The sequence below is a fragment of the Mesoplodon densirostris genome, chromosome 4 (assembly GCF_025265405.1).
Source record: "Mesoplodon densirostris isolate mMesDen1 chromosome 4, mMesDen1 primary haplotype, whole genome shotgun sequence".
Taxonomy (NCBI): Eukaryota; Metazoa; Chordata; class Mammalia; order Artiodactyla; family Ziphiidae; genus Mesoplodon; species Mesoplodon densirostris.
Genome location: NC_082664.1, coordinates 170276342 through 170300941, shown reverse-complemented (window position 1 = coordinate 170300941; position 24600 = coordinate 170276342). Strand labels below are relative to the sequence as shown.

The window sequence follows — 24600 nt, the reverse complement described above, 5'->3', positions numbered from 1 at the left end:
GGCATTATTATCATCATCTTATTTAATTCTCACAAACGTACTGTCAGTGCTGTACAACAATTATGCTTATTTTGTACACAGGGAAACTGAGGCTCAGAGAGATTAAGTAACCTGCTTAAGGTCACACAGCTATTAAGAGGTGGAGCCGGGGCCCAAGATGAGTTTGTCAAAATCCTAAACCTGAGCCGTTAACGTCTAAGCTACACTTTAGTGTCTTAGGAGTGATTTTTAATTTTCTTAGCTTATTGAGAAATTAATTAAGATATGCTTTTTATTATGTATTCAGAGTACTTGTTTAGAATAAAATGTAGATTTCAATGATTTTAAAGTAAAGGAACTCCGAAACTGATGAAGTTGGATTGTGAATATACCTAGAATACTGACAAATCTGTAAATATTCCAGTAAGTACCTCTGCAAATACAGTGGAAGGCTGATTGAAGGCTTAGAAATCTATGAAAATTATTTTTAATGCCTTTTACTTATGTTTAAAAAGGTAATTAAAATTTCAATTTTATTTAATTAACCATAAGTTTACAAATTATGAGATTAATTTATAAAAAACAAATTCACTTTTGAGCTCATTGGACTTAACATTTGTTAAAATTAACTTCACCTTAAAAAAATCCCTTAATCAGATTTTCCTTTGTAGTTGTTTAATTCCCATCTAGCATTGTAAGATTAGCCAATTTTCTGCATTTTAGACATTAAAGATACAAAACTTGGTAGTAATCAATCATGAAATAGTTATTAAGCTTTTAATACATGCTTAGCACCAAGCAAAATGCAATGAGATAGAAGGAAGCATATGGTACACATTCTCCAGTACTTTGAAATCTACTGAACTATACAAGATGGTACATAATAGAGTGCTGAATTTTGCAGATCAAACTAAGAATTCTGCATGTAGTTTAAAAATGACACGACCCTCACAACTCCCATGGAAGAAAAGTAAAGTATCCATCATGTCATGAAAGATCATAAAATTGGTCACTGATTTTATTGTATCAGATGGAGACTTTAAAATGTGTGACATCAAGGGCAGAATAACGTCAATCCGTAAAAACATGCCTGTAGATTTTAGGCTTCCGTTAAACATAATCAGACAAGGTAAGCTGCTTTAAGGCTAAATAATGTCCTCTTTTTGCTTCCTCTTCTGCCCCTGGATTATTCTTAGCCCTCCGGTCTATTGTGATTCACCAAGAATTCTCTTGTACTGCTACTATTGCTCGTTAATCCATGTTTGGAATCCCTTTCATCCTCTTCTCGATTTCTCCTTTCTTGCCTTTTTGCCTCATTTCATTATTTGCCAACATAGTGAAACAGCTTCATTAAGATGAAGACACGTAGAGGGACTAATTTAACTTTCTATCATGGCCACTGACTAAGTCACTTGCCACTTAATGGAAAACCCAAGTTTTGTCTTTAAGCTGACTGAAAATATACACTGAATTCCTGGCCTTGAGATTCTTTTCCTATTCACTTGCTCATGATTTTTCTTTAACCTCTGGTACCTCAGCTTCCCCATCTGGGGTTTTAAAACTCTGTCCCTGCTTTCTTTAAAAAAAAATTTTTTTTTAAATTTATTTGGTTGCACCAGGTCTTAGTTGTGGCATGCGGGATCTTTTAGTTCTTTTACTTGTAGCATGTGGGATCTAGTTCCCTGACCAGGGATCAAACCCGGGCCCCCTACACTGGGAGTGCAGAGCCTTAGCCACTGGACCACCAGGGAAGTCCCTGTCCCTGCTTTCTTTCTTTCTTTTTTTTTTTTAGCTTGAACTACGAACATTTATTTCTCACAGTTTTGGAGGATGGGAAGTCCAAGACCAAGGCGCTTGCAGATTCAGTGTCTGATGAGGACCAACTTCCTGGTTCAGAGACTGCCGTCTTCTCACTGTTACTTTCACTTCTCCCATGCTCTTTCCTAAGCTATGTGTGAGATGCATGTGTAGTAAACAGGGTTCTCATTTCAATATGTCCCTGCTTTCTTTGAAAACGTTTTATTGTAAAATGTTTGATCAATGCAAAAGAATATATGGAGCATACATGTAAGTTTTACAGCTTGATGGTAAAGGGATCGCATGTGGATCTACCTCCAGCTGAAGAACTTGAACATCACCATGAACAGTGAAGTTTCCCCTGCATCCTTCTCTGAGCAGATGTCCTCACAACTCTCCTGTTATGCTGATCAAGTCCCTTTCCCCCCACTTATTTACCACCATATGTATGTATTCCTTGCTTTTTTCTCCTTCAACAAAATGTTTCTGAGATTCAGCCGTATGGACCCATGTAGCTGTTTATTTTTTACTCCTGGATAATATTATATTTTATGAATATACAGTAATTTATTCATCTCCTGTGGTTGCTTAAGTTGTTTGCAATTTTTTGGATAATACAAATGTTATTATGAACATGTTGGCCCATGTCCCCAGATGCTCATGGGCAAGGGTTCCTTTAGAGAGAAGCATACTTGGGTGTGGAGCTGCTGAGCTGTGGGACGTGCCCATCTTTGATCTCTTTTAATCTCCTTTTCCTTTATCATTCAACAATTTACCAGTCTGGTTCACTTGGCTTTTTTTAATCAGAAATGGCTTTCTGCCTAAGAATGGCCTTTCTCATTAGTCGTTTTCATTTTCTTCATTTATGTACATTGTTATAATATTAATAATTATGGTACTTGTAGCATTGGGGGAGAGAGCTTATATTTCAGAATTAGCAAATAATTCAGTTGGCAGTTCCATTCACTGTTTTGGTTTTTAAGTTTTCCTTTTCTGTCATTGTGAGCCTTTTTCTTAAGCTTGGCCAGAACCACCCTTGGTTTTCAGGCTCTTTCTCTGTCTGAACTTGTGAGTGTTACTTGCTGATGACTCCAAACACAAAATATCACTGAGCATGCACACATTGACAGAAATCATACTTAAGCAATAAGGGTCATTTTTGAAATTTAATAAGAAGGAGGAAACTAATATTTGCTAATGACCTAGTAAGGGCATGTTGCTGCTTGATGTTCCCATGTTATTTATGTTAACCCTCTAAACATTGTGTAGCATATTGCTATTTTTTTCTTTTTCCATTTTATAACAGAAGATCAGGAGTGTTAGAGAAATTGAACAAATTAAGATCACAGGACAGAATTAGGGTTTAACTTCAGGTCTTTTGATTCTTGATTTAGGGTTCTAATCTATAATACAGGAAGATAAATATGTGTGTGTGTGTGTGTGTGTGTGTGTACACATGCATTTACATGTGTATGTAGCATATCAATATTAGGTAGCATTCAGTATTTGAAATATATTAAGTTACTTCTGAAGAAAAACATGGCGTCAAATTGCCCATTGTATATATTTCTTGCATTTGAGTTTAAGAATGCATTTTCAAAATGCCTTGATTTAGTTTTGAAGGGATAAGCCTACAGGCAACTGAGACTGCATTACCTTCCAGGTACAACATGTCCTCTTTCTGAACTCACAGTTGTGTCTTGATTCTCTGCTCCCTCCTTCTGTGTCCTTCCTGCCTTTTTCTGACAGGAGATGCAGATCACCTGACTGGGTCTCCTGAGGAGGCCAAGGTCTCAGGCTGGGCCCAAGAACTCTCTGTCTTCTGTGGTCCTGGGATGTTCTCTAATAGTGGACGACTGCAGGGGGGAGGACCAAAATTGCCTGCCCTCTTACTGGTCTCCTGCTTCTGTTTTGCTCACTCCAGTGGGTTAATACAGTGGCCAGAAAGAGCCTGTTCAACCAGAAGTCCAGTGTGTTGCTTCTCTGCTTAGAGCCCTCACCTCATTCTGGTCTTACTTCAAGGTCACTTTCTCACTGAGGCCTTCCCTGACCACCCTATTTAAAAGGGCAGCATTCCTGACCCTTCTCATCTCACTTCTTGCTTTATTTTTCTCTTAGCCCCCCACTGACATACCATTTATTCAACTTATATAAATTTCACATCTTTTCTTTCTCTCTGGCTGTAATGTAAACTTCATGAGGCAGGGATCATTGACTGTTTTCTTTGCTGCATTGTTCCCACCTCTGGAACAGTACTTTGCTCATAGTAGGTGCTCAATAAATATTTGTTGAATGAGCAAAGAAAAATAGGTGAATATTTGAGGAGATTCCAAAGAATGACATTCCTAGAATAATTTGCCATTGTTATTTGTAGAATCATCATAAAATACTTTTTAACAGGATAGAGGACAAGAGACCAGAGGTGATAATTTTATAGCCAATGCTGAAGCATAGGGAAGAAAAGGTATTTTTAGTGGGGACAGAGCAGGAGTTTCTAAGAGCAGCTTATATGAGGCTCAGTGAATACTTGTTGAGTTAATGTTAATATATAAGAGCACTGCGATGGACTGACTGTTTGTATCCTCCCAAAGTTCATATGTTTAAACCTAATCCCCAATGTGATGATATTAGGAGGTGGGGCCTTTGGGAGGTAATTTGGTCAGGAGGGTGGAGCCCTCATAAATGGGATTCGTGCCCTAATAGAAGAGACCCCAGAGAGCTCCTTCATCCCTTACTCCATGTGAGGTTACAGTGAGAAGATGGCCATCTGTGAACCAGGAAGCAGGCTCTCACCAGACACTGAATCTGCTTGCACCTTGATCTTGGATTTTTCAGCCTCTAGAACTGTGAGAAATAAATTTTTGTTGTTTATAAGCCACCCAGTCAATGGCTTTTTTGTTATATCAACCCAAATGGACTAAGATAAGCACTATGGCTAGCAATTTCTTTCCAAATCTGATCTAGATCTGTGTTTCTTAGCTTAATCTCCCAGCTCTTCCCCCTTCTTCAGCCAAATGGAGCCATTTTCAGTCCCTGAATATGGGGTTCCTCTCTTACCTCTGGGTCTGGGCCACACTCCTGTTGTCTGCTTCTACTCCCCTTCTTTCTCTCTCCCCTGCCTCCTCCCTTCTTCCCTTTCTTAATCATTTTTCAATCAACTCACATGGGCCAGGTGCTATGCTACGTTCTTGGACTGCAAAGCACAAGACTTTGCCCTTGTCCCTGAGTTCCACGTGTTCTAGAGTAGGGGACTGTGACTCCACTGCTCTAATAGGCAGGTGTAAGCTGTGAGGCTCGGGACTCGGGGGAGGCCAGTCCAGCTCACAGAGCAGCACCACTGGCGCTGCTTTAATGAATAAATGCATCATGCTTCCCGTGAGCTGAGGTTAGGAAACATTGTGTCAGGTACAAGGAACCCCAAGTAGCTGGTTGAGAGTACTCTTCACACAGTTCTTACAGATTTGCATAGCCTGCGGTGCGCCTTTTTGGGGGGATAGATTGTTGCCCAGCACCTGCACAGATGGGGGTCAGGATTCATCTCCACCTGTGTGGTGACTGGATGACACATCCAAGATGTTTTGCAGGGGTCTGATCATTTGCACAAATCCAACAAAAAATTAGTATCTATTCTAGAATAACTTTAGTCAAATTAGTAAACGTAAACTAATAGCTGATTCTTAATATATTTTGCTTTGTTAACCATGATCTGTCTGATTGTTATAGGACTGTTCTTTTTTTTTTTTTTTTTTTTTTTTTTTTTTTGCGGTACACGGGCCTCTCACTGTTGTGGCCTCTCCCGTTGCGGACCACAGGCTCCGGACACGCAGGCTCAGCGGCCATGGCTCATGAGCCCAGCCGCTCCACGGCATGTGGGATCTTCCTGGACCGGGGCACGAACCCGTGTCCCCTGCATCGGCAGGTGGACTCTCAACCACTGCGCCACCGGGGAAGCCCTAGGACTGTTCTTTTTGATGTCCTATGACAGAAACTGGGTAACCCTTTCAAGTCAAGCAAAACTAATAGGATGATGATAATGCTGGGTATTTGCACAATACCTTATACCTTCTAAAGTTCTTCCCTGTGATTTATCTCATTCAGTCCCTACAGCCTTATTAGTTAAGAATTTATCAGAATCTCTAATTAGAAATGAGGAGAAACTTTGGCTCAGAGAAGCTAGGAGACCTGTGAGGTGACTGGTAAGTGACAGGGATGGGATGTGAAATCTAGGCTCTTGTCCGCTAAAGCAATGCTTTTTCCCTGATACAATCCCTATTTTTATAAACTCGTAAATCTTGTGTCACAAATAGAAAGAACCAGAGTGTAGAAGTAAACGAGGAGAAATTCACATGTTAATAATTCTGGGAAACTCGCTGTACATGTGTATACGTTGTAGGCATGTTAGGGGTGGTGTATTAATCAGAATTCTTTTGGTTATTGAAAGGAGAGATATTAGCTCACTTAACTGGTAAGCCTGGTGGTTCTGGCTTTAGGAAGAGTTAGATCCACGTGCTCGAATGATGTTGTCAGGAGTCTCTCATGATCTCTTGCTTTGCTTGCCTCTGTGTTGGCTTCATCATCATTGGGTAGTGGCCAAATTATGGCCAGCAGCTTCAGTTTTACAGCTTGCTAAACTAGCCAGACCGTGGAGAAAGAGCACCCCTTTCCCAAGAGTTCCTACCAAAGTCCTAGATCTGGGGCTCTTGGACACACACCAGATTTCTGTGTGTGGGCTGATTCCTGGGCCCAGGGTGCAGTGCTCTCACTGGCTGGATGCGGTCATGTTGTGAGAGCAGAGGAAACACATGAGACTGAAGAGAGGAATCCTCTTACCTCCCTCTGACCTTTGAGCTCTTTTTATTTTTATATCCACTTGTCTCTCAGAATCAGACTATGCATACCTGCCAAACCATCAGATATAACATTTAAAATTAGACCTAAGTAGAGAGATAGGATGTAAGTGGCTGGGAGTACAGAAAAGAGAGGGACTGACTAAGGGCTCCAAGGCTCCCTATGTGCAGTAAAGATTTACTGGGTGGATTGGTGCTTGAGTTGATGCTAAGAGTATAGGAGGCTTGGTTGTGGATCACCCCATTAAAAAAGGATTAAACATCTTCTAAAACTCTGCAATCCAGTTATGGAAGTGATTGTATACTCTTCAAAACTGGTCACTTAATGTGGCAAGCCCAAATCAGATGATTCTTATGTGTCTTGTGAATGTGGAAAGGACACTTAAATGGTAATTAACTCAAAAGTTATGATTCCAAAATTTACTGTTTTTTCTTTTCAGTTCTTTCTTTGGAAATTGCCATTAAAAAAAAACCCAGGCTAATCACAAAAAGAATATGTGATTGTGTCTTCTCTGAAATTGGTGTTAGGGATATTAGAACTTGGCTTATAGATTTTTCTTCTTATTTCTTCATTCCTGTTGCTACTATAACCTTGCCATCTTTCTTACTTTTATTATTTTACTGCTCTGCACCTTAGTGCTTACTTCAAGCAAAGCTAAATGTCTTCCCTGCTTAGTTAGGCATAAAACACTGAGAATGTACTGGTGTGTATCTTCACACATGCTGAGAGATTGAGAGTTAGAAGGCTAATCTCATTCAGCATTTTCTGTAGAAGAAAAATAATGTGGTTTATTTGACCTTTTACTTATGGAAATAAAATAAGGGTTTTAGTACTTTTATACATTTAAATGAAATGTGGAGGGAAAATTAGATATTCTTAGGCTAAAAGTGATGAGAGTACCTGTTTCTTTTTATTTATTGTCATCTGAGTTTTTTTTTTTTTTAAGCTCTTCAGGTAAAAGGAAATCTTCCAGTAGCCTCACGGACAGTAATGCCCGAGAGAATTGAGTGTTTAAATACAAACACAACTCAACAAAAACAGTCATTCCATGATCAGTTAAGGAGACTTTTCAAATTTATATAGAAAGTAGCATTTACAGAATCATTTTTATTAGCTACCCTAAATGTTAATTATTAATTTAAGTTTTAATTTGAAGCTGATAATTATGAATGTGAAAATGGAGATTATATGAGTTATCAAAAATATGTTTCCATATGTCCTGATATCTAGCCTTTTAAAAAAATAAGAACAGTCCAAGTGATGTAACCATCTCAGTCATTAACAAGCAGGATATTTAACTGGTGTGACAGTTATTGTCATTATGCTAATAATAGGAGGTGGGGCCCTAGTAAGATTAAGCACTAGCTATTCCAATCCCCTGAGGAAACTGTAAAATTCAGCCTCACTGGGTTGTAATTAGAAAAGAAATATGTTTAAATACCGAAAAAAACTTAGGTACCTCACACAGTATGCCAAGGGCATGCGCTTGAAGCCTTTTAATCTCTAGGTGTGGCCTGTTCTATAAATATTTTCGTAAGCATTTACATAGTCAACATTTGGGAGTACAACATTGTATAATCATATCCATATGCTTTGCCTTATGAAACAGAATGAAAACTTTGTTAAGACAGGGCTGCTGTTGATAATGTTGTATGTCTCCCTCCTCCATAGTGCTGTCCAGGCTCAAAAAAGATGCTTTGTCACTGAGAAGACAAGCCATGGGAGCAAATTTAACTTTCTTTTTCCACATTTTTGTCAGTTTTAGTATAACTATTAATGATGATAATAATAACTGTTATGGAGTACTTGCTTGCTTCTTGTGGGCTAGGTATGTGAATTAAGACATTTGATCTTATCTTTCAACCTACTAAATAGCATTATTTAAATACTATTATTGTTGTTATCATCACCATTTTACAAATGAGACCACCGAGGCACAGAGTGTTTGAGTAACTTGCCTAAGGTCACACAGTGGTTGCTGGAACACAAACCAAGCAGTCTAGCTATGCACTGGGCCACCTGCTCATAGAGCTGTTCCTGGAGACTCTGCTTCCAGTTTTAGCAGCTTATATGGCCCCCGTCTATCCTGAGTGGGATTTGTGATTCTTTTGCTTACTTTTCTCTTCTTCCTTTCTTTCTTTCACTTCTATTTCTGTTAGGTCAAGTACAAAAGAGATTTTGAAGAAAGCAAAGGAAGGGGCTTCAGCATTGTTACAGACACTCCTGAACTACAGAGGCTGAAGAGGACTCAGGAACAAATCAGTAACGTAGGTGACCTTTTGTTCAGTGATGTAATACCCTAACTTGTATTTCTGGTGAGAAAGTGAAATTGGGCAACTTGGAAGTGTTCTTATTGCTATGGGATGCAAGCAGTACTCAGTGTCCTCAGAAAATATGCCAAGTTAACCTTTTAAACTCCTTCCCTTTGATTTCATCACAGTTATTAAGAGCCTAACACTTTAATAGCAGTGACTACAGGCATACCTCATTTTATCATGCTTTGCTTTATTACACTTCACAGATAATGTGTTTTTTACAAACAGAAGGTTTGTGGCAACCCCGTGTTGTCAGATTATGGTTAGCATTTTTTAGCAATAACGTATTTTTAAATTAAGGTGGGTACATTTTTTTTTAGACATAATGCTATCGCACACTTAATAGATGACAGTATAGTATAAACATAACTTTTATATGCACTGGGAAACCAAAAAATTCATGGGACTTGCTTTATGTGATATTTGCTTTATTGAGCTGTTCTGGAACTGAACATGCAGTATCTCTGAGGTATGCCTGTATATTTCTGAATACACTTTTAATTTATTTATTAAACTGATTTATCTAGTAAATTGATTTATTTAGTAAATCAATTTAATTAAATAAATTAATTGTGTATTTAGAAATAATAACATCGCTATTAAAAGACATTATTGTAATTTAGCATCTTATTTCTTTTTGAATGATTCTCAGCTTTTGAATTTTTCCAAACTAGGACTTGTATAGGTAAATATTAAAGCCATCAGTTAATTTTTTGCACTGGAATAGTATACAATGTATACATATAAGGTTAGCTATCTGGAGAAATCTCATATTTGCTAATTGTGTATATTTAAGATTTCATATTTTAAATTAGATATTTGTTGAAATGGCATATTACATCTAATTTTTGAAATAAACATTTACCTATGAAGTTGCTTTGGATTTGAAAGCTGCGTCTTGTTCAGTAATAGCGTTTTCTTGAAAAAGAAAATTGAGACTAGCAGAAGTTCAAAACGTATTAGGGACCAAAATTGTTAACCGAGTACTTATTAAAAGTGATAATTATGTTTCTTCTAAAGTATTATATGAAGTGCGTCAAAATGATTTTTTTTCCAGAAAAAAATTAACTCTGTTAGGTATTCAAGAGGAAATATGAATGAAAATCAACAACTGTGTACGTGATATAAAAGTATGAGCAAATATGCAAGAGGCATACCATTTTCCACGAGAAGTCTATTTTGTGTGTCACTTGTACAATCACCAAAATTTGTGTGTCGAGATGTTTTAAGTTATGTAGCATTAATTTCTAGGAAATTTTTAATTAGCAGATTGTTTTAAACTCACTGGTATTTGGCCATCATCATAATATACATATATATAGTAACAATTTGCAGATAGAATCATAGGCTATAATCTGAGAAAGAATTTTATGGGTCAAAAGTTCAAAAACAGAATTATTCAGTATTTTAAAAATTTATTTCGGGAGTGAGAGAAGGCAGAGCAGACACTTTGTTTTGCCATATTCCCTAAGGTTTATCCACTCTTTGCTCTTTAAATGGACATTTTATTTCAGTAAGGACTTTTTTGTTTGAAGAGAAAGGGTTGACTTGTAAGGATCCATGGCTTTTGTCCCTTAGTTTTTCTACCCACCCTAACAACCCCACCAATCATTAATACTGAAGATTGAGTCCATCGTCTTCCTTCCCCTTCATTCTTTCCTTAAATCAAAACCCTATTTTTGTTTTTTCAAATACAAATTAGAGATATGTCCCAGTGGCAGTTACATTCAGTAATGTTTCTTTTTTTGGATTACTTTTGGAGAACCTTTTTAAAAAAATAAAAATAATGCTGCATAAAACAAAGTTACTTCATAAATCTTCAACTATCGCAAATTTATTTCAAAAAGAACTAAACATTTCTACTTAAGACATCTACATGACAGCTAACGTAAGGATTGCAGTTGATTCAAAGGTAAGCCTTTTAATTTATATTCAAATTAAGTCATTATTCATATTTAATAAGAAAAGAACTGATCATTTCACCAACCTTTATCATTAGCAGGAATATACATTTTATTCAATACCAGAGGCTGTTTGCAGATCCATTCTTAATTATGCAAAAAACCATTATAACCCAGGTACGTATAAATCTATATTTATCGTATACATAGCAGTATATACAAAATACTATTTAGATTAAGCCTGTAATATAGACAGTGCTGATTTTTAGAAGTATTTAAATTAGATAACATCTTTTAAAAAAAATTTGTGCAACTTTCTTGATGTTAGCAACCATAGATAGCAGTCGTATAAGTAGTTCTTTTAGCTGTGATGAGGCGTATTACTAGTTGGATAGCAGTAAGAAAATAGAGATTTCATAATATTACTGTTAGAGATTTATTCTTAAGAGTTTTACTGAGAAATAATTGACATACATTACTGTATAAGTTTAAGGTGTGCAGCGTGATGGTTTGATTTACATATATTGTGAAATGATTACCACAGTAGGTTTAGTTAACATCATCATCTCAAATAGATACAATAAAAAGAACAGAAAATATTCTTTTTGTGATGAGAATTCTTAGGATCTACTCTCTTAACAAGTTTCCTATATATCATAGAGCAGTTGTACGTATAATCATCATGTTGTACGTTACATTCCTAATACTTATTTATCTTATAACTGGAAGTTTGTACCTTTTGACCACCTTCCTCCAGTTCTCCCTCTCTCCACCCCTCTGGTAACCACAAAACTGATCTTTTTTCCTATGAGTTTGGTGTGTGTTTTTTTTGTTTCTTTGTTTTTTAGATTACACATATAAGTGAGATCATACAGTATTTGTCAATAAGTCTCTCTGACTTATTTCACTTAGCATAATGCCTTCAAGGTCCATCAATATTGTTGAAAGTGGTAGGATTTTCTTGTTTTTTATGGTTGAATAATATTTCATTGTGTGTGTGTGTGTATGTGTGTGTGTGTGTGTATACATATACATACATATATCTCAAAACTTCTTTATCCACTTATCCATTGATGGATACTTAGGTTGTTTCCATGTCTTCACTATTGTGAATAATGCTGCAATGAGCATGGGAGTGCGGATATCTTTTTGAGATAGTATTTTTGTTTCCTTTGGATATATTCCCAGAAGTGGAATTGTTGGATAATATGGTAGTTCTATTTTTAATTTTTTGAGGAACCTCTATACTGTTTTTCATAGTGGCTGCACCAATTTACGATCCTACCAACAGTGCACAAGGAGTTAGGGATTTACTCTTGAAGAAAAGAAGCTGTTAAATATTCTGAAGTCTAGTGAGTTTATTATTCATTTGTAAGGCTACAACTTCATGAATTTTCCTGTGACCTCACGGGTTTTCCATATTACTCAAGGATCTTTTTTCTATAAGAAACTTGGGTTAATCTGAAAAGTGGTACTCTGGCTAGTCTAGTTTTCCGCATTGCTTTCAGATAAACCCAAACACTGAAATTTATTGGCCAGATCCAGACAGATATTTTCGACAGTGGCCTAGATTGTGTCTGTTTTGGGAGGAAGAAGGTCAGACTGAAGAGACACCAGCGTCTTCCTGCTGGAGATGCTGGGACGGAGTGGGCTTATCCTGAAAATCACAAGGGATATGAGATTTGAGCCCCAGGTTTAATATGGGTTGATGTAGGTGGGTTAACTAAGTCAGGGTCTTTGTGATCTTTATTTTTCCATTTGCTTCATTTTTTTACTTGTTTTTAGTTTATCTTTGAATATTGTCTGGATCCTTCTAAGCTGCCTTTAATACCTTTCAGACTAAGGAAAATATAAAGACATAAAACAGTGGATTTAATGACGACTCCTAGGTGTTTTGGGTAATATGTTACGGATGAATGGGCATTTTTGATTGCTTGTGTCTGTGTCAGTGTTATGAAAATTTTCCAGACACTCTCATATTCATTTGTCAGATTTGAAATCATTTGGAAATGCCTACTCAGTCTGTGTATGTTACTGAGGTGTGGGATGAAATACAACTGTAAATTTGAAATTGTGTGTAATGAAAAGGGTGAGAGCAGGTTTAGCCTTAACTTCTTTCTTTTGGAGTCTATAATGCCAACATATTGAACCTGGAGATTTATTAAATGCTGCAATTTAAAATTCTTCTGCTCTATTACTCTCTTAGTATAGCTGCAGAAAGAATAAGAAAAGAGGCAGGATTTCACAATTTACAGAATGGTTGGAAAAGAAAAAGGACTGGTTCCCAAAATAAAGAAAAAAATTTTCCATGAAATTCCAGATGTCTGATTGCTTACCATACCTCCCTAGGTCATACATTCTAGGTCATAAATTCAGAAATGGCAGAAATGTCCTAGTACAGCCTCATTACTTAGTGATATTTTAGGAAAATGTTCTTAAAGGACAACGTACAAATGTGAATTGAGGAATTCCTGTGCATTTGAACATTAAAAAAAAAGCCTTTTCTCCGTTGTCCTTATAGCTCTGGCTTGTGTGGGTAATTGTAAAGGCTGTTTCTAATTCATGTGTTTACCACCTTCAAGTTTATAATCAGTACATTCAGGGAATCTGCAGCAGGATAGCAAGGCAGAATCACCACCAGACATCTAAGGGACTCAGTCCAGCCTGAAGAAGATTATTGATGTGTTTCATTTTGCCTGTTTACACACTAATATAAGCTGTATTTTCAATTAGCTGAGGCAGTCTGTGGATAAATTGTGAAATAAAATGATGTTCAACCCCGAGAGACTTTGACAATCTTTGTGCTGTAGATAAAATCTAGATGTTTATTTTCTAATTTATTTCAGGTGGTGGAGAAATATTATATGAAGGGGAAGGAAAAAAAAAAAACCCAGATGGCAAAATCTTGTATTTTACCGAGTGACTGAAATGGTAAGTATACCATTATGTGATTTGTTAAGATTTGTGCCTTGACTCACAGAGGAAGTACTTGTGCGTATGTATATGTATGCATGCATGTGTGCCTGTGTGTGTTGGCTTCAGTGGGAATCTCTAGAACTCCCTTTCCTTAGATCACTGGCCCACAGACAATAGTATTTTCATCTGCTCTGTTTTCTGTCCCTTACCCTGTAAGTATCTATCCTTACGGTTATCTATCCTGTTTCCCAAATACCTGTTTTCACTGACATTTTCACATTTAGCATACCCAGAAATGCTTGCTTGCTTTACAAGAAAAGTTCAGGTTGAAGCCTTTTTTCTTTTTTTTTTTTAACATTATAGAAAAGAGTATCTCTGTAATTTGTTATTGAAATGTAATTATTTTTAGTTTTTTTGAGACAGCTACATAATTTTTCATTGACTTCTTAGAATGCAAAATAAATTATGTGCCCATTAATAAGCTCACATGGATACTGCTGATTTAGTTCCCTGAGATTTTGTGAGTTAGCTTCAAAAATATTAGATTATTGGAGGTAAACATGGCCTAATAATTGAATAGCAGTGTCTATGGACTATTAAAAGATTTGATTCAAAGTTATGTTGAGTGTAAGGGTGAGCATGAGGGTAGGGTTGATTATCTGGGGATCTGGTCTCTGTTTGTAATTTAAATAAATCATTTTGACAGAGACTGACTGTGTCCATGTTCAAGCTGCTGATGGTGTGAAATTGAGTTGTATGGTGGACAGAAGACAAGCAGTCAGGAGAAATCCCCAAAGGCAAAATTTGTTATGTAATTGGGTCAACTCATGCATGAAAAATGCATGCTAATTGTAAACTGGTAGCAAAATTATAGTGTATGAGGCAATTAGGTCTTATGTGAACCTGAACAACTGACATAGAGTTTTTCTTTCTTTTTTTTTATATTGAGCAAACATAAAATAAGATTTTTTTTAAAGGTGGGAAAGGTAAACACCATTCCATATTGAAATAGATTGTTAATTTTGTTCCTCATACAAGGAGCATAACTGTTTTATAACTAATGAAAAACTGATATGGAATCTTCTGATTTTGAGTAGTGAAATCTAGTACACCAAGTAGTTTGAAAGGAGAATGGTTATTTCTGTTATAACAGACAGTTTGTTATAACTCATAACTGGGCTGGTTAACATAGGTGATTAGTGATGAGGTCAGTGGTTTCAGTTTAAGCCCTTGAAATCTAGTATTTTCACAGAGTGAATTTATGTGTTACCTTAATGACCCATGCTTTATCCTCACCTTATCTCAACCAGTAACTCCAATGCATTGCTGAGTAATAGTGGGTCAGTAGCATTATCTTTTTTTTTTTTTTTTTTGCAGTACGCGGGCCTCTCATTGTTGTGGCCTCTCCCGTTGCGGAGCACAGGCTCCGGACACGCAGGCTCAGCGGCCATGGCTCACGGGCCCAGCCGCTCCGTGGCATGTGGGATCTTCCCGGACTGGGGCACGAACCCGTGTCCCCTGCATCGGCAGGCGGGCTCTCAACCGCTGCGCCACCAGGGAAGCCCCAGTAGCATTATCTTTAAAGCAAAGATCGAATATGTCAAAGAAAGTGATAGGGCAATAACATGTATTTTCCTTATAATACCTACCACATGTATGAATGGTTTATTCGTTTCAAAACTCTTTGACATACCCAGTCTAATTAGATCCTCTGAACAACCTCTCCTTAGGGAAAGTATTTCTATGAGGAATACTTATAAAAGTATTCATGAGAAAAATGTACGGAAAATTACCTCTTTGTCCTTTCTTATCTAAATCCGTGGTTTCCCTTACACCTGGTTTTGCTTTATTTTTCCACCTAGGGCAGAACATCAAAGGTTGATCTCTTCTTTTTAATCCTCAATTTTTTAGCCACAGTCACTTAAAGAAACAAATACATCCCAGACCAGTAATTACTTGTGCATGGCAAGTACAGGAGTTTTCATTGTAAAATGGCATCGTCTGAAGAGGAGGTTTGGGAAGGGCCCCCATAATAAAAGAATTAACACATATGACTTCTTTTGGAAACAGAGATTAAGAATTCAGCAAACAATTTCTGAAGGTCCTTCTTTTGTGAAATCCCCTTTCCCCGCCCATTCCTTTCTTTTCAGTCCTGCTGTGTTCAGGCCCTTATCCTGCCTAAGTTATTACAGGGGTCTCCTAATTGGCCCTATCTCCTTTCAAGCTCTCTCTCTTCCTTCCATTGTATCTTAAACACTGTCACCAGAGGATTCAAAATATCTTTTTCATCATGACCCTAATTATAACCCACTAAAAAACTTCCCTTGGACCTCCCCTTTGAGGAGGATAAAGTCTAATCTCCTAAACTCCTTAATTTCTGACTCTAAGGACCCTCTACAATCTGCTCCTAAATTATTTTTCACCTTACCTTTCACTGTCCTTCAACACTATTCTTCCATTTCTTTTAGGCCTGGCTATTTACTCTGTTCTGGGCTTTTCATGAGTCTTTCCTCTGGTTTGGAACAATTTCACACTATCTTTTAATTACATTCCCACCCCCTGATCCCAGACACACATTCAGACCCCAGGAGTAGCGATCTTTCTCATCTCTGAATCATGACAGTACTTTGACGATAGCACTGTTACGTGTAGCACCGACTTCACCCATTGCATTCCACATTCTGTTTTTTTTTTTGGGGGGGTATGCGGGCCTCTCACTGTTGTGGCCCCTCCAGTTGCGGAGTACAGTCTCCGGACGCGCAGGCTCAGTGGCCATGGCTCACGGGCCCAGCCGCTCCGCAGCATGTGGGATCTTCCCGGACCGGGGCACGAACCTGTGTCCCCTGCATCGGCAGGCGGACTCTCAACCACTGCGCCACCAGGGAAGCCCTCCACATTTTGGGTTTAATTAACATTTCATGTGGTATGTGTTTTACCTCTCTAACTTTGTGAAGATGAAGATTATCCATGTCTTCTTTAATCTATGTTTTATATCACCAAGAATGATGCTTTGCACTTTACCTTTCTTGTCACATCCTTAATTTAGCCCTCCCTATCCCTTGCTTGGGTTGTGGGAATGGTCTTCTGACTGTTGTCACCTGTCATTCTACTGCCTCTGCTCCCTCCTAAACTGTTCTCCTTGTGGCTTCTTTCAGGGGTCCTAAAGTGCACATCTGATCTTGTCACTCTCTTCCTTAAAATCTGTCAATGTCTCCCCATAGCCTTTGGGTTAAAGTGTAAAACCTTTAGCATGGAATGAGGCTGCCCCTGGTTTAGTGCCAGCTGAGCTCTCCAGCCTGGAGTCCCTCTTGGACCCTGAGCCCGATCCACTTCGAACGTCTGTCTGGAAGGCTGATTGTACCCACTCCCTAGCCATACTCAGCTCAGAGGTTGTCTTTTCTCCCATGACCTTGCTCTTCCTCTCGCCTCCCTGGCGTTGTGGTTCTAGAGTTGCATTATGAACTATCTTCCTCCTGGACTGAACTCTATGAAGATTGGGCTGTGTCTTTTTCTCTTTAGACCCAGGGCCTAGCATGGAGCCAGGTTTGATAAACAAATGAGTCGACTTCTTGTGCCAACAGATCTTCCCATGGCTTCTCACTCTGCCCAAGGCTGTGGGCTCTGGGAAGGCTTACCCAGGACTACCACTGATTAACGTACCTATTTTGAGACTTTGAGGAGTGACTCCTTCTAGCATTGTGTGAGTTTCATCTTATAATAGAGATTATTACAGGAGTTCTAACCTTTCTATATTGATTTTAATCAAACATCTCTTTTAAGATCTGTGTAGATATCACATGGATTTTCTGCCTTAAAACTCCCAGATCTTTCCTCCATTCCATCATTTTCTAGCACAAAGTAGTTACCTAAATATACTTGTTCAGTAAAGGACTGAATTCCTTTAAGGGTGTCATTTTCTCCATTTCTTTTTTTTTTTTTTTTCTTTTACGAAAGAGTCTGCCTTTCCATCTGAAACCACACAACTCAGACAGATTGGGACTTGCACTGACAGGCCAGGACTTGAACTCAGCCAAATCCCAGATTGGGACTTGAACCCACTGTCTTTTAATTGAGATCACACACCTGGTCTCAGGACGTAATGAAGCTCAGGTTCTTTATGTCTCATCGCAGAAAGAATTTAGTGAGAGGCAAAGTGATAGGTAAGAAGTGGATTTATTTAGAGAGGTATACATTCCATAGACAGAATGTGGTCTGTCTCAAAAGGCTAGAGTGACCTTGGGAGAAACACACTCCACAGACAGAATGTGGGCCATCTCAGAAGCCAAGAGGCCCTGAAATATGGGGTGGTTCGTTTTTATGGGCTGAGTAATTTCATAGGCTAACAGGTGGGAGGATTATTCCAACTGTTTGAGGGAATGGGCAGAGATTTCCAGGAATTGGTTCACTGCCTACTTTTTGGCCTTTTATGGTCAGCCTCAGAACTGTCATGGTGCTGGTGGGTGTGTCATTTAGCATATGCTAATGTATTACAATGAGTGTATAATGGGGCTCAAGGTCCACTGGAAGTCGAATCTTCCGCCATCTTGGACCTAGTTGGTTCTAACCAGTTTTTGTCCTGTCCAATGGCTATATCATTCTTTTAAAGGTTGTGCCCTGCCCCCTTCCCTCCTGTTTCACATCTACTTCTCCATCTAGGCAAATTAAACTTTTCCTAGGATATGTGCCACAGTTGGGTAGGGAACTAATCTATCCTTCCAACACAAAATTGCTAATGCCTAGAATAGTGCATGACACATAGCAGGTGCTCCATAAATGTGTGTTGAATAAATGAATATAATAATATTTAAAATATTGACTAATTTTGCACATTCTTACTCTTTAAACTTCTCTTTGAAAGAGCATTCTTAGCTTTTAAGATTGCTTTGATTTGGTTATTTTTTTTCCTTTTGTGCTGCTTGATAAACACCTATTTTTCACTTTCTCCTATTTTTACTTAAATATTCAGTGATTTCTGTAGTTTTATCCAAAGATTATAGTAGTATTCTCTAAGTAAAGCAGGACCATTTGGTTTCTAACATGGCATTGAAGAATTTCATCATATTAGAAATGCAAGGACTGCCCCTGTTTTAAAATGTCGAAGCCAGGGGCTTCCCTGGTGGCGCAGTGGTTGAGAGTCCACCTGCCGATGCAGGGGACACGGGTTCGCGCCCCAGTCCGGGAGGATCCCACATGCGCTGGGCCCATGAGCCATGGCCGCTGGGCCTGCACGTCCGGAGCCTGTGCTCCGCAATGGGAGAGGCCACAACAGCGAGAGGCCCACGTACCGCAAAAAAAAAAAAAAATGTCATAGCCAGGGAATTCTTTTTGATGAGTAAGTACCTGAAAAAAATAGGGCTTACAGTAGCCTGTTTGGGCAGCCATAACAAAAAATATCATGGGCTGTGTGGCTTAAACAGCAGACATTTATTTACTCACAGTTCTAGAGGCTGGAAGTTCCAGGTCAAGGTCCATCTGGGTTGGGTTCTGGTGAGAGCTCTCTTCTTCATTTGCTGATGGCTGCTTTCCTTTCCTCAGTGCATGTGCATGAGAGAAGGAGACTTCTGTGTCTCTTCCTCTTCTTGTAAGGACATAAGTTGAATTGGATCAGGACCCCACCCATATGACCTCATTTAACCTTGATTACTTTCTTAAAGGTCCCCATCTCAAATACAGTCACATTGGGGATTAGGGCTTTAAGATATGAATTTGGGGGTGGGGCACAATTCAGTCCATAACAGGGCATTATGAGAAATGATCTACATAAATCACAGGATAATTCTGAGATAAGTAACATATGTTTTAGATATGCTTAGATACATAAGCTACTATCATAAGCCATTGTCTTTAGTGGAGGTAGATGATATCACCTGTTGCTATTCCAGGAAAACTTGTACATTCAGTTTATAAATTTTTTCCTATTTTCAAACCGAACGATCTTTAAAAAAATGTCTAGCTCCTCTTTCCAATCCTTAATTAAGGATTAGGGCCAATTGGCCAATTGGTCCTTTCAGGCCTCTTTTTTTTTTTTTTTTTTTGCGGTACGCGGGCCTCTCACTGCTGTGGCCTCTCCTGTTGCGGAGCACAGGCTCCGGACGCGCAGGCTCAGCGGCCGTGGCTCACGGGCCCAGCCGCTCCGCGGCATGTGGGATCTTCCCAGACCGGGGCACAAACCCGTGTCCCCTGCATTGGCAGGCAGACTTTCAACCACTGCGCCACCAGGGAAGCCCCAGGCCTCTTTTTATTTGTGGTTTTGAGCGAGGGTCACTTATGGAAACAAAGGTAACTCACAGGTGTAGTTATATTTTTAAGTTCTCCAGGCGTCAGTTGAATTACGTAGCTCAGAATATAGATTTCACATGTCCTGTGCTGGCAGTTTGACCTGGGTGGATATGAAGAAAAAAGAGGGCAGAGGTGTGACAATAGAAAAGAAATACTCCCATGCCACAGGGCAAGTCTAATAAAGACTAGCTTTTTTTTAAAAAAGTCTCAATTTCCAGTACATTATACAGATTTAAAACTTAAAAAGTATCTGAATTTTCTTCCAGATTTTATTATACCTCTTGGGATGTATCTACAGTGAGCACATACTAAATGTTGAAGAAAACACAGGACTCTTACAGATATATTTGTGGAGTCCCCACATGTGACTATCATTAATAATTATGCCACAATTATCATTTCAGTGGATTTTTGGAGGTAGGTTTAAAACCTGTTGTTTTTTCAGTTAATAGGTGTAATAGTCAAACGTCATTTTAACTTATTAGGAGGTCATGAGTCAAGGGAGATATTATACAGAGATTTAATTAAAACCCATTGGTAACCCAAGCCAAGTTTAGACAATTAAAGAAAATTGCATGACTGGAAGTTAGAAGAATGTTTTTCTTTTTCAAGCGTATGCAGATATGTTCTCTAATTTGCATTTCATTTTCCTAGAAGAATTGTCACGAAAATTGCTTTTCTTTATTTTTTGCTTATACTTTCTACTCTAGCTTTCTTTTCTTTCCCCATTGTCAAGGCTGCTTTGTAGGCTTTTCCTTTTCTGTACAGAATCATGTGCAATGATGCTTGTAAAAGGATAGCTCCAAATTTCTGTTTGAAGGACCTATTGCTTTTGTAAAGTACCCCCAGACTTTTCCAAGGACAAGAAGCAAGAAGTTATCATTTTTTTGTTTGCTCACATTTATGATTTGTTTTTCCTCTTGTGGCTGTATTAACTGTAACAAAGCCAACTTTTAATTGAATTAAGCTTTTGTATCATTGCCTCCTTAGAATTATGGAAGTGTCAGAATTTGCCTGTGTTTATTAGCAAACTGTGAAAAAGGGTATAGATTTAGAAGAAAGAATAAAAGAAAGAAACCTAAAAATATCATTCTGTTCTTCTTAACACTTATTATTTTTGATAGACAGAATTGATTTCCCCCAAACAAAGTGATTTAAATATTTACTTTTGTTGTATAATTATTCTAGGTCTTTGAGGGCAAGCAACATTTCTCGTACATGTTTGAATCCTCCAGAACAGAGTGCTTTGACTGTAAATAATAAGATAGAAGTAGAAGTTGCCTTCACTGTTCCCTTATGTGTATCTGCATGTTTGTTAAACATTAAACATTTGTTGTGGACATCACATTCCACCAGCCCCTGTAGCTTGCAGAAAAAAATGAGAAACCACTTTCTGCATGCATTTATGCCCAAGCTAGAATGCGTGAAGTGTTTGGGAAAGGCTTTCATGGAGAAGGAGAGGCTTAATGCAACGTAAAGTCACAAATGAGGGAGATGGCATTGAAATGAGCAAAGGAAGAAAGGAATGAGTGTAAGGTTAGGAACACCCAGCATCTACTTGTGAGAGTGCAGAGAGAGACACCATCACTGAAATGTAGATTGAGGCAAGATTATTGAAAGATTAGTATCATATTTTCAAATGTGCAGACTTCAAATGTGTACCTGTAAATCTGTGCCCACCCCCCTCTATTTCTTTTTCAGAAGAAACCACTTTTGAAAACAATTGCTGATTTAACAAACATTTCGAGTGTTTGCTCTGTGCCAGGCACTTTGCTAGGAGGTGGGGATTTAATGAGAAATAAAATAGATACGACCCTTGACCTCATGGAGCTTGTAGGTTACCCTATAGAAGGTGAGCAGATAATTGCAGCACAGTGATAAGTGCTTGATAGAGGGAAACACTGTGTTAATATCAGAAGGATAACTAACCAGGTTTGGGAGGTAAAGAGATCAAACCCTCGCCATCATTGTTTTAAAATAGTTTTTGGAGAATTTTACTGAATCATTTTCTTGAACAGTGATTCATACAGTTCATTTGTATAGTAGGTGCTATCCATTTTGTTTTTCAGTTTGCCTGTGTCCTGTGTTTGTTTTCCCTATTCCCTGTTTGCCTGTCAGTATGGGCTTCCGGAAACTATCATTAAAAATGTATCAAACCATAGTATTATATATAAAATGTAAAAAATGCTCATCTATAGAAGAGTATCGATTGGCTTATTAATTTCAGGATGGCTAAAAAGATCAACATATAAATATTTGCATGCATTTAAAAGTTCAGATACATGTTCTCTCTATTTTGGTTTTCAGTGCTTAAGAAGTTGAAGGGTTCTGAAAGTAAAACTATGGCCATTTTTCTTCATCTCCTTCCTACTCCCAACCTTTGTAGTGATAGTTTTGAGTTAAAAAATTTTCATGACTGGGTCCAAAATACATGGATCTGAAAGAGCCATATATGAACGTGTGATGTGTCCGTTAGCACACATATGTAGAGTGTACGTACGTGTTTGAGTAGAGAGGTACTGAAATGAATTGCTAAACATCAGTTGGTGCTGTTTGGTTTCCACTTTCGGTGTTCTTGGCCTAGTCTGTGCTGACAGCGAACCTCTGGGACGTCCCCTCAGTGCTGTGGGGTCTTTTGCTGCCAAATATCATTCTCTTGCAAGATTAAATAGCTGAATCAGTGTGGCCCGCATCTCGATCCTGCTGAGAATATTGACTCCTAGAGGTTGTAATACAGATTAGCTGGTGAGAGCTCTGTTGGAAAAATAAAGTGAGTTTCTCTAAATGAATTTAACAACTGCTGTGAACCTTTTTGTGTCCTCCAGCATGAATGCGTATGCTGGCAGTTAACCATTTATTTCCCTCATTTTCTCCAAAAGTTGCTCCAGTCCACCCCTGGGCATTTATTGTAAATGTTTTCATCACTTTATTTCACATTTATGTTTCGCTAGATAAGGCATTTGACATGTTAAATTACTAAGTACTGTGAAGGGTAGGTCATTATTTATCTATTTAAGGAGGAAAACCATTTTTTGTACTTATAAAAATAATTTAGTGTCACTTATATAATTAAATAAACCACACCACAGGGTTATTTAGAGTAAACTGACTAGCCCATTGCTTTCTGATCATGGACTTTATGTTACTGGTCAAAAAATTGTGGAATATTTAGCACGAGGCAGGACAGATGGCTAAAATTATTTGCATTGTTTCCAACCTCTATTCCATGACTATTTCTGCTTCCAGGGTTAGATTATAATAACCTTTGAGGGTTCTACATTCTACAAAGATTATGGTGCTTCCCCTTAAACGAAATATATTAAAAAGTCAACAATAACAATGCTGACCTCTAAAGCACAGAACACACAGATACCCTGAAAATGATGAGTAGTTTGCTAGATTTTCTGATTGCATGCTTCTGGATAACTTCATCGAACTCTTTGCTATTTTGGGGGTGCCTCTCGTCACTTATGTTTATGAAGCCTGTACTTAGTCTGTTTATGAGACAGTCCTTCCATCTGCTTCCTGCGTTCTTACCCATTTGTCTCCTGACACCTCCTGTGTGTGTGTGTGTGTGTGTGTGTGTGTGTGTGTGTGATTTCTCAGTACAAATGTCTGTGACTGTGATTTGTAAATGCCAAAGCACGACACAACTGGAAGGCTCTTAAACTGGTGAGTGCTGTGTTTACTTTTGCAGATTACTCCTCAGATCATCACTACGATTATTACAATAATATCCTTAAAATTAAATAATTAGTTAAATTATTTTTTAATTTGCCACCATAAGCACACCCGAAACTGGGGGTAAAAAATGTCCTGAGTGGGACTTCCCTGGCGGTCCAGTGGTTAAGACTCTGCACCTCCACTGCAAGGGCATGGGTTCGATCCCTGGTCAGGGAGCTAAGATCCCTCATGCCTCGCATGGCACAACCAAAAGGAAAAAAAATGTCCTGAGAGAAGGCACAAGAAGAGGGGCGCAGTATCAGTTTGGCAGCTTTTAGCCTGTCTTCATAAAATAGCCTATATTTTGCAGTTACCCCAGATGAGGGTGTTAGACAAAGTACCACCTGGCATTGGAGTATGTGTTTACTGAATACTTTGCAGGTTAACTTGCAACTCTGCCACACTGTCAGGAATATAGTTGGGGCTAGAACCAAGGTCTCTTGACCTCTAGCCTGTTTTGCCCTTCTCTTTGGATGCATGACTCTTTGAATTACATTGATGGTCATTGTTGAAATTTGCAGTCATTCAGAAATAGACTTTTGAGGTGCATTTAAAAAAGGACTCCTAATTATTAAACTGTAAATCCTCTAAAATATCATCAGAGGCTCAAAGAATCCATCACTTCAAGTACACAAAATATTTATGAGTTATCCATAGTAAATGCCATCGGGATTTCCATGCCTGTGACCTTGATTTCAGTCTCCCAGTATTAAGACTACACCCCCCTTTTAAATTGTAAAATATATTACACAAACAAAACTGTCTATGGAAACTGATGTACAGTTTAAAGAATAGTAATAAAATGGGCACACATGTACCCAATACCCAGCTTACAGAATAGA

The 24600-nt window shown here is 38.2% G+C and overlaps 1 protein-coding gene across 2 annotated transcripts in view; it reads left to right on the top strand.

Moving 5' to 3' along the window:
- The window catches only part of NEBL (nebulette), a 348466-nt gene that overhangs the window by 169310 nt on the left and 154556 nt on the right, over positions 1-24600 (top strand). For both annotated transcript variants that reach the window (XM_060095442.1, XM_060095443.1), the window contains exon 4: positions 8784-8891. In XM_060095442.1, the coding sequence (XP_059951425.1) occupies positions 8784-8891 (108 nt within the window). The remainder of the gene's footprint in view (positions 1-8783; positions 8892-24600) is intronic.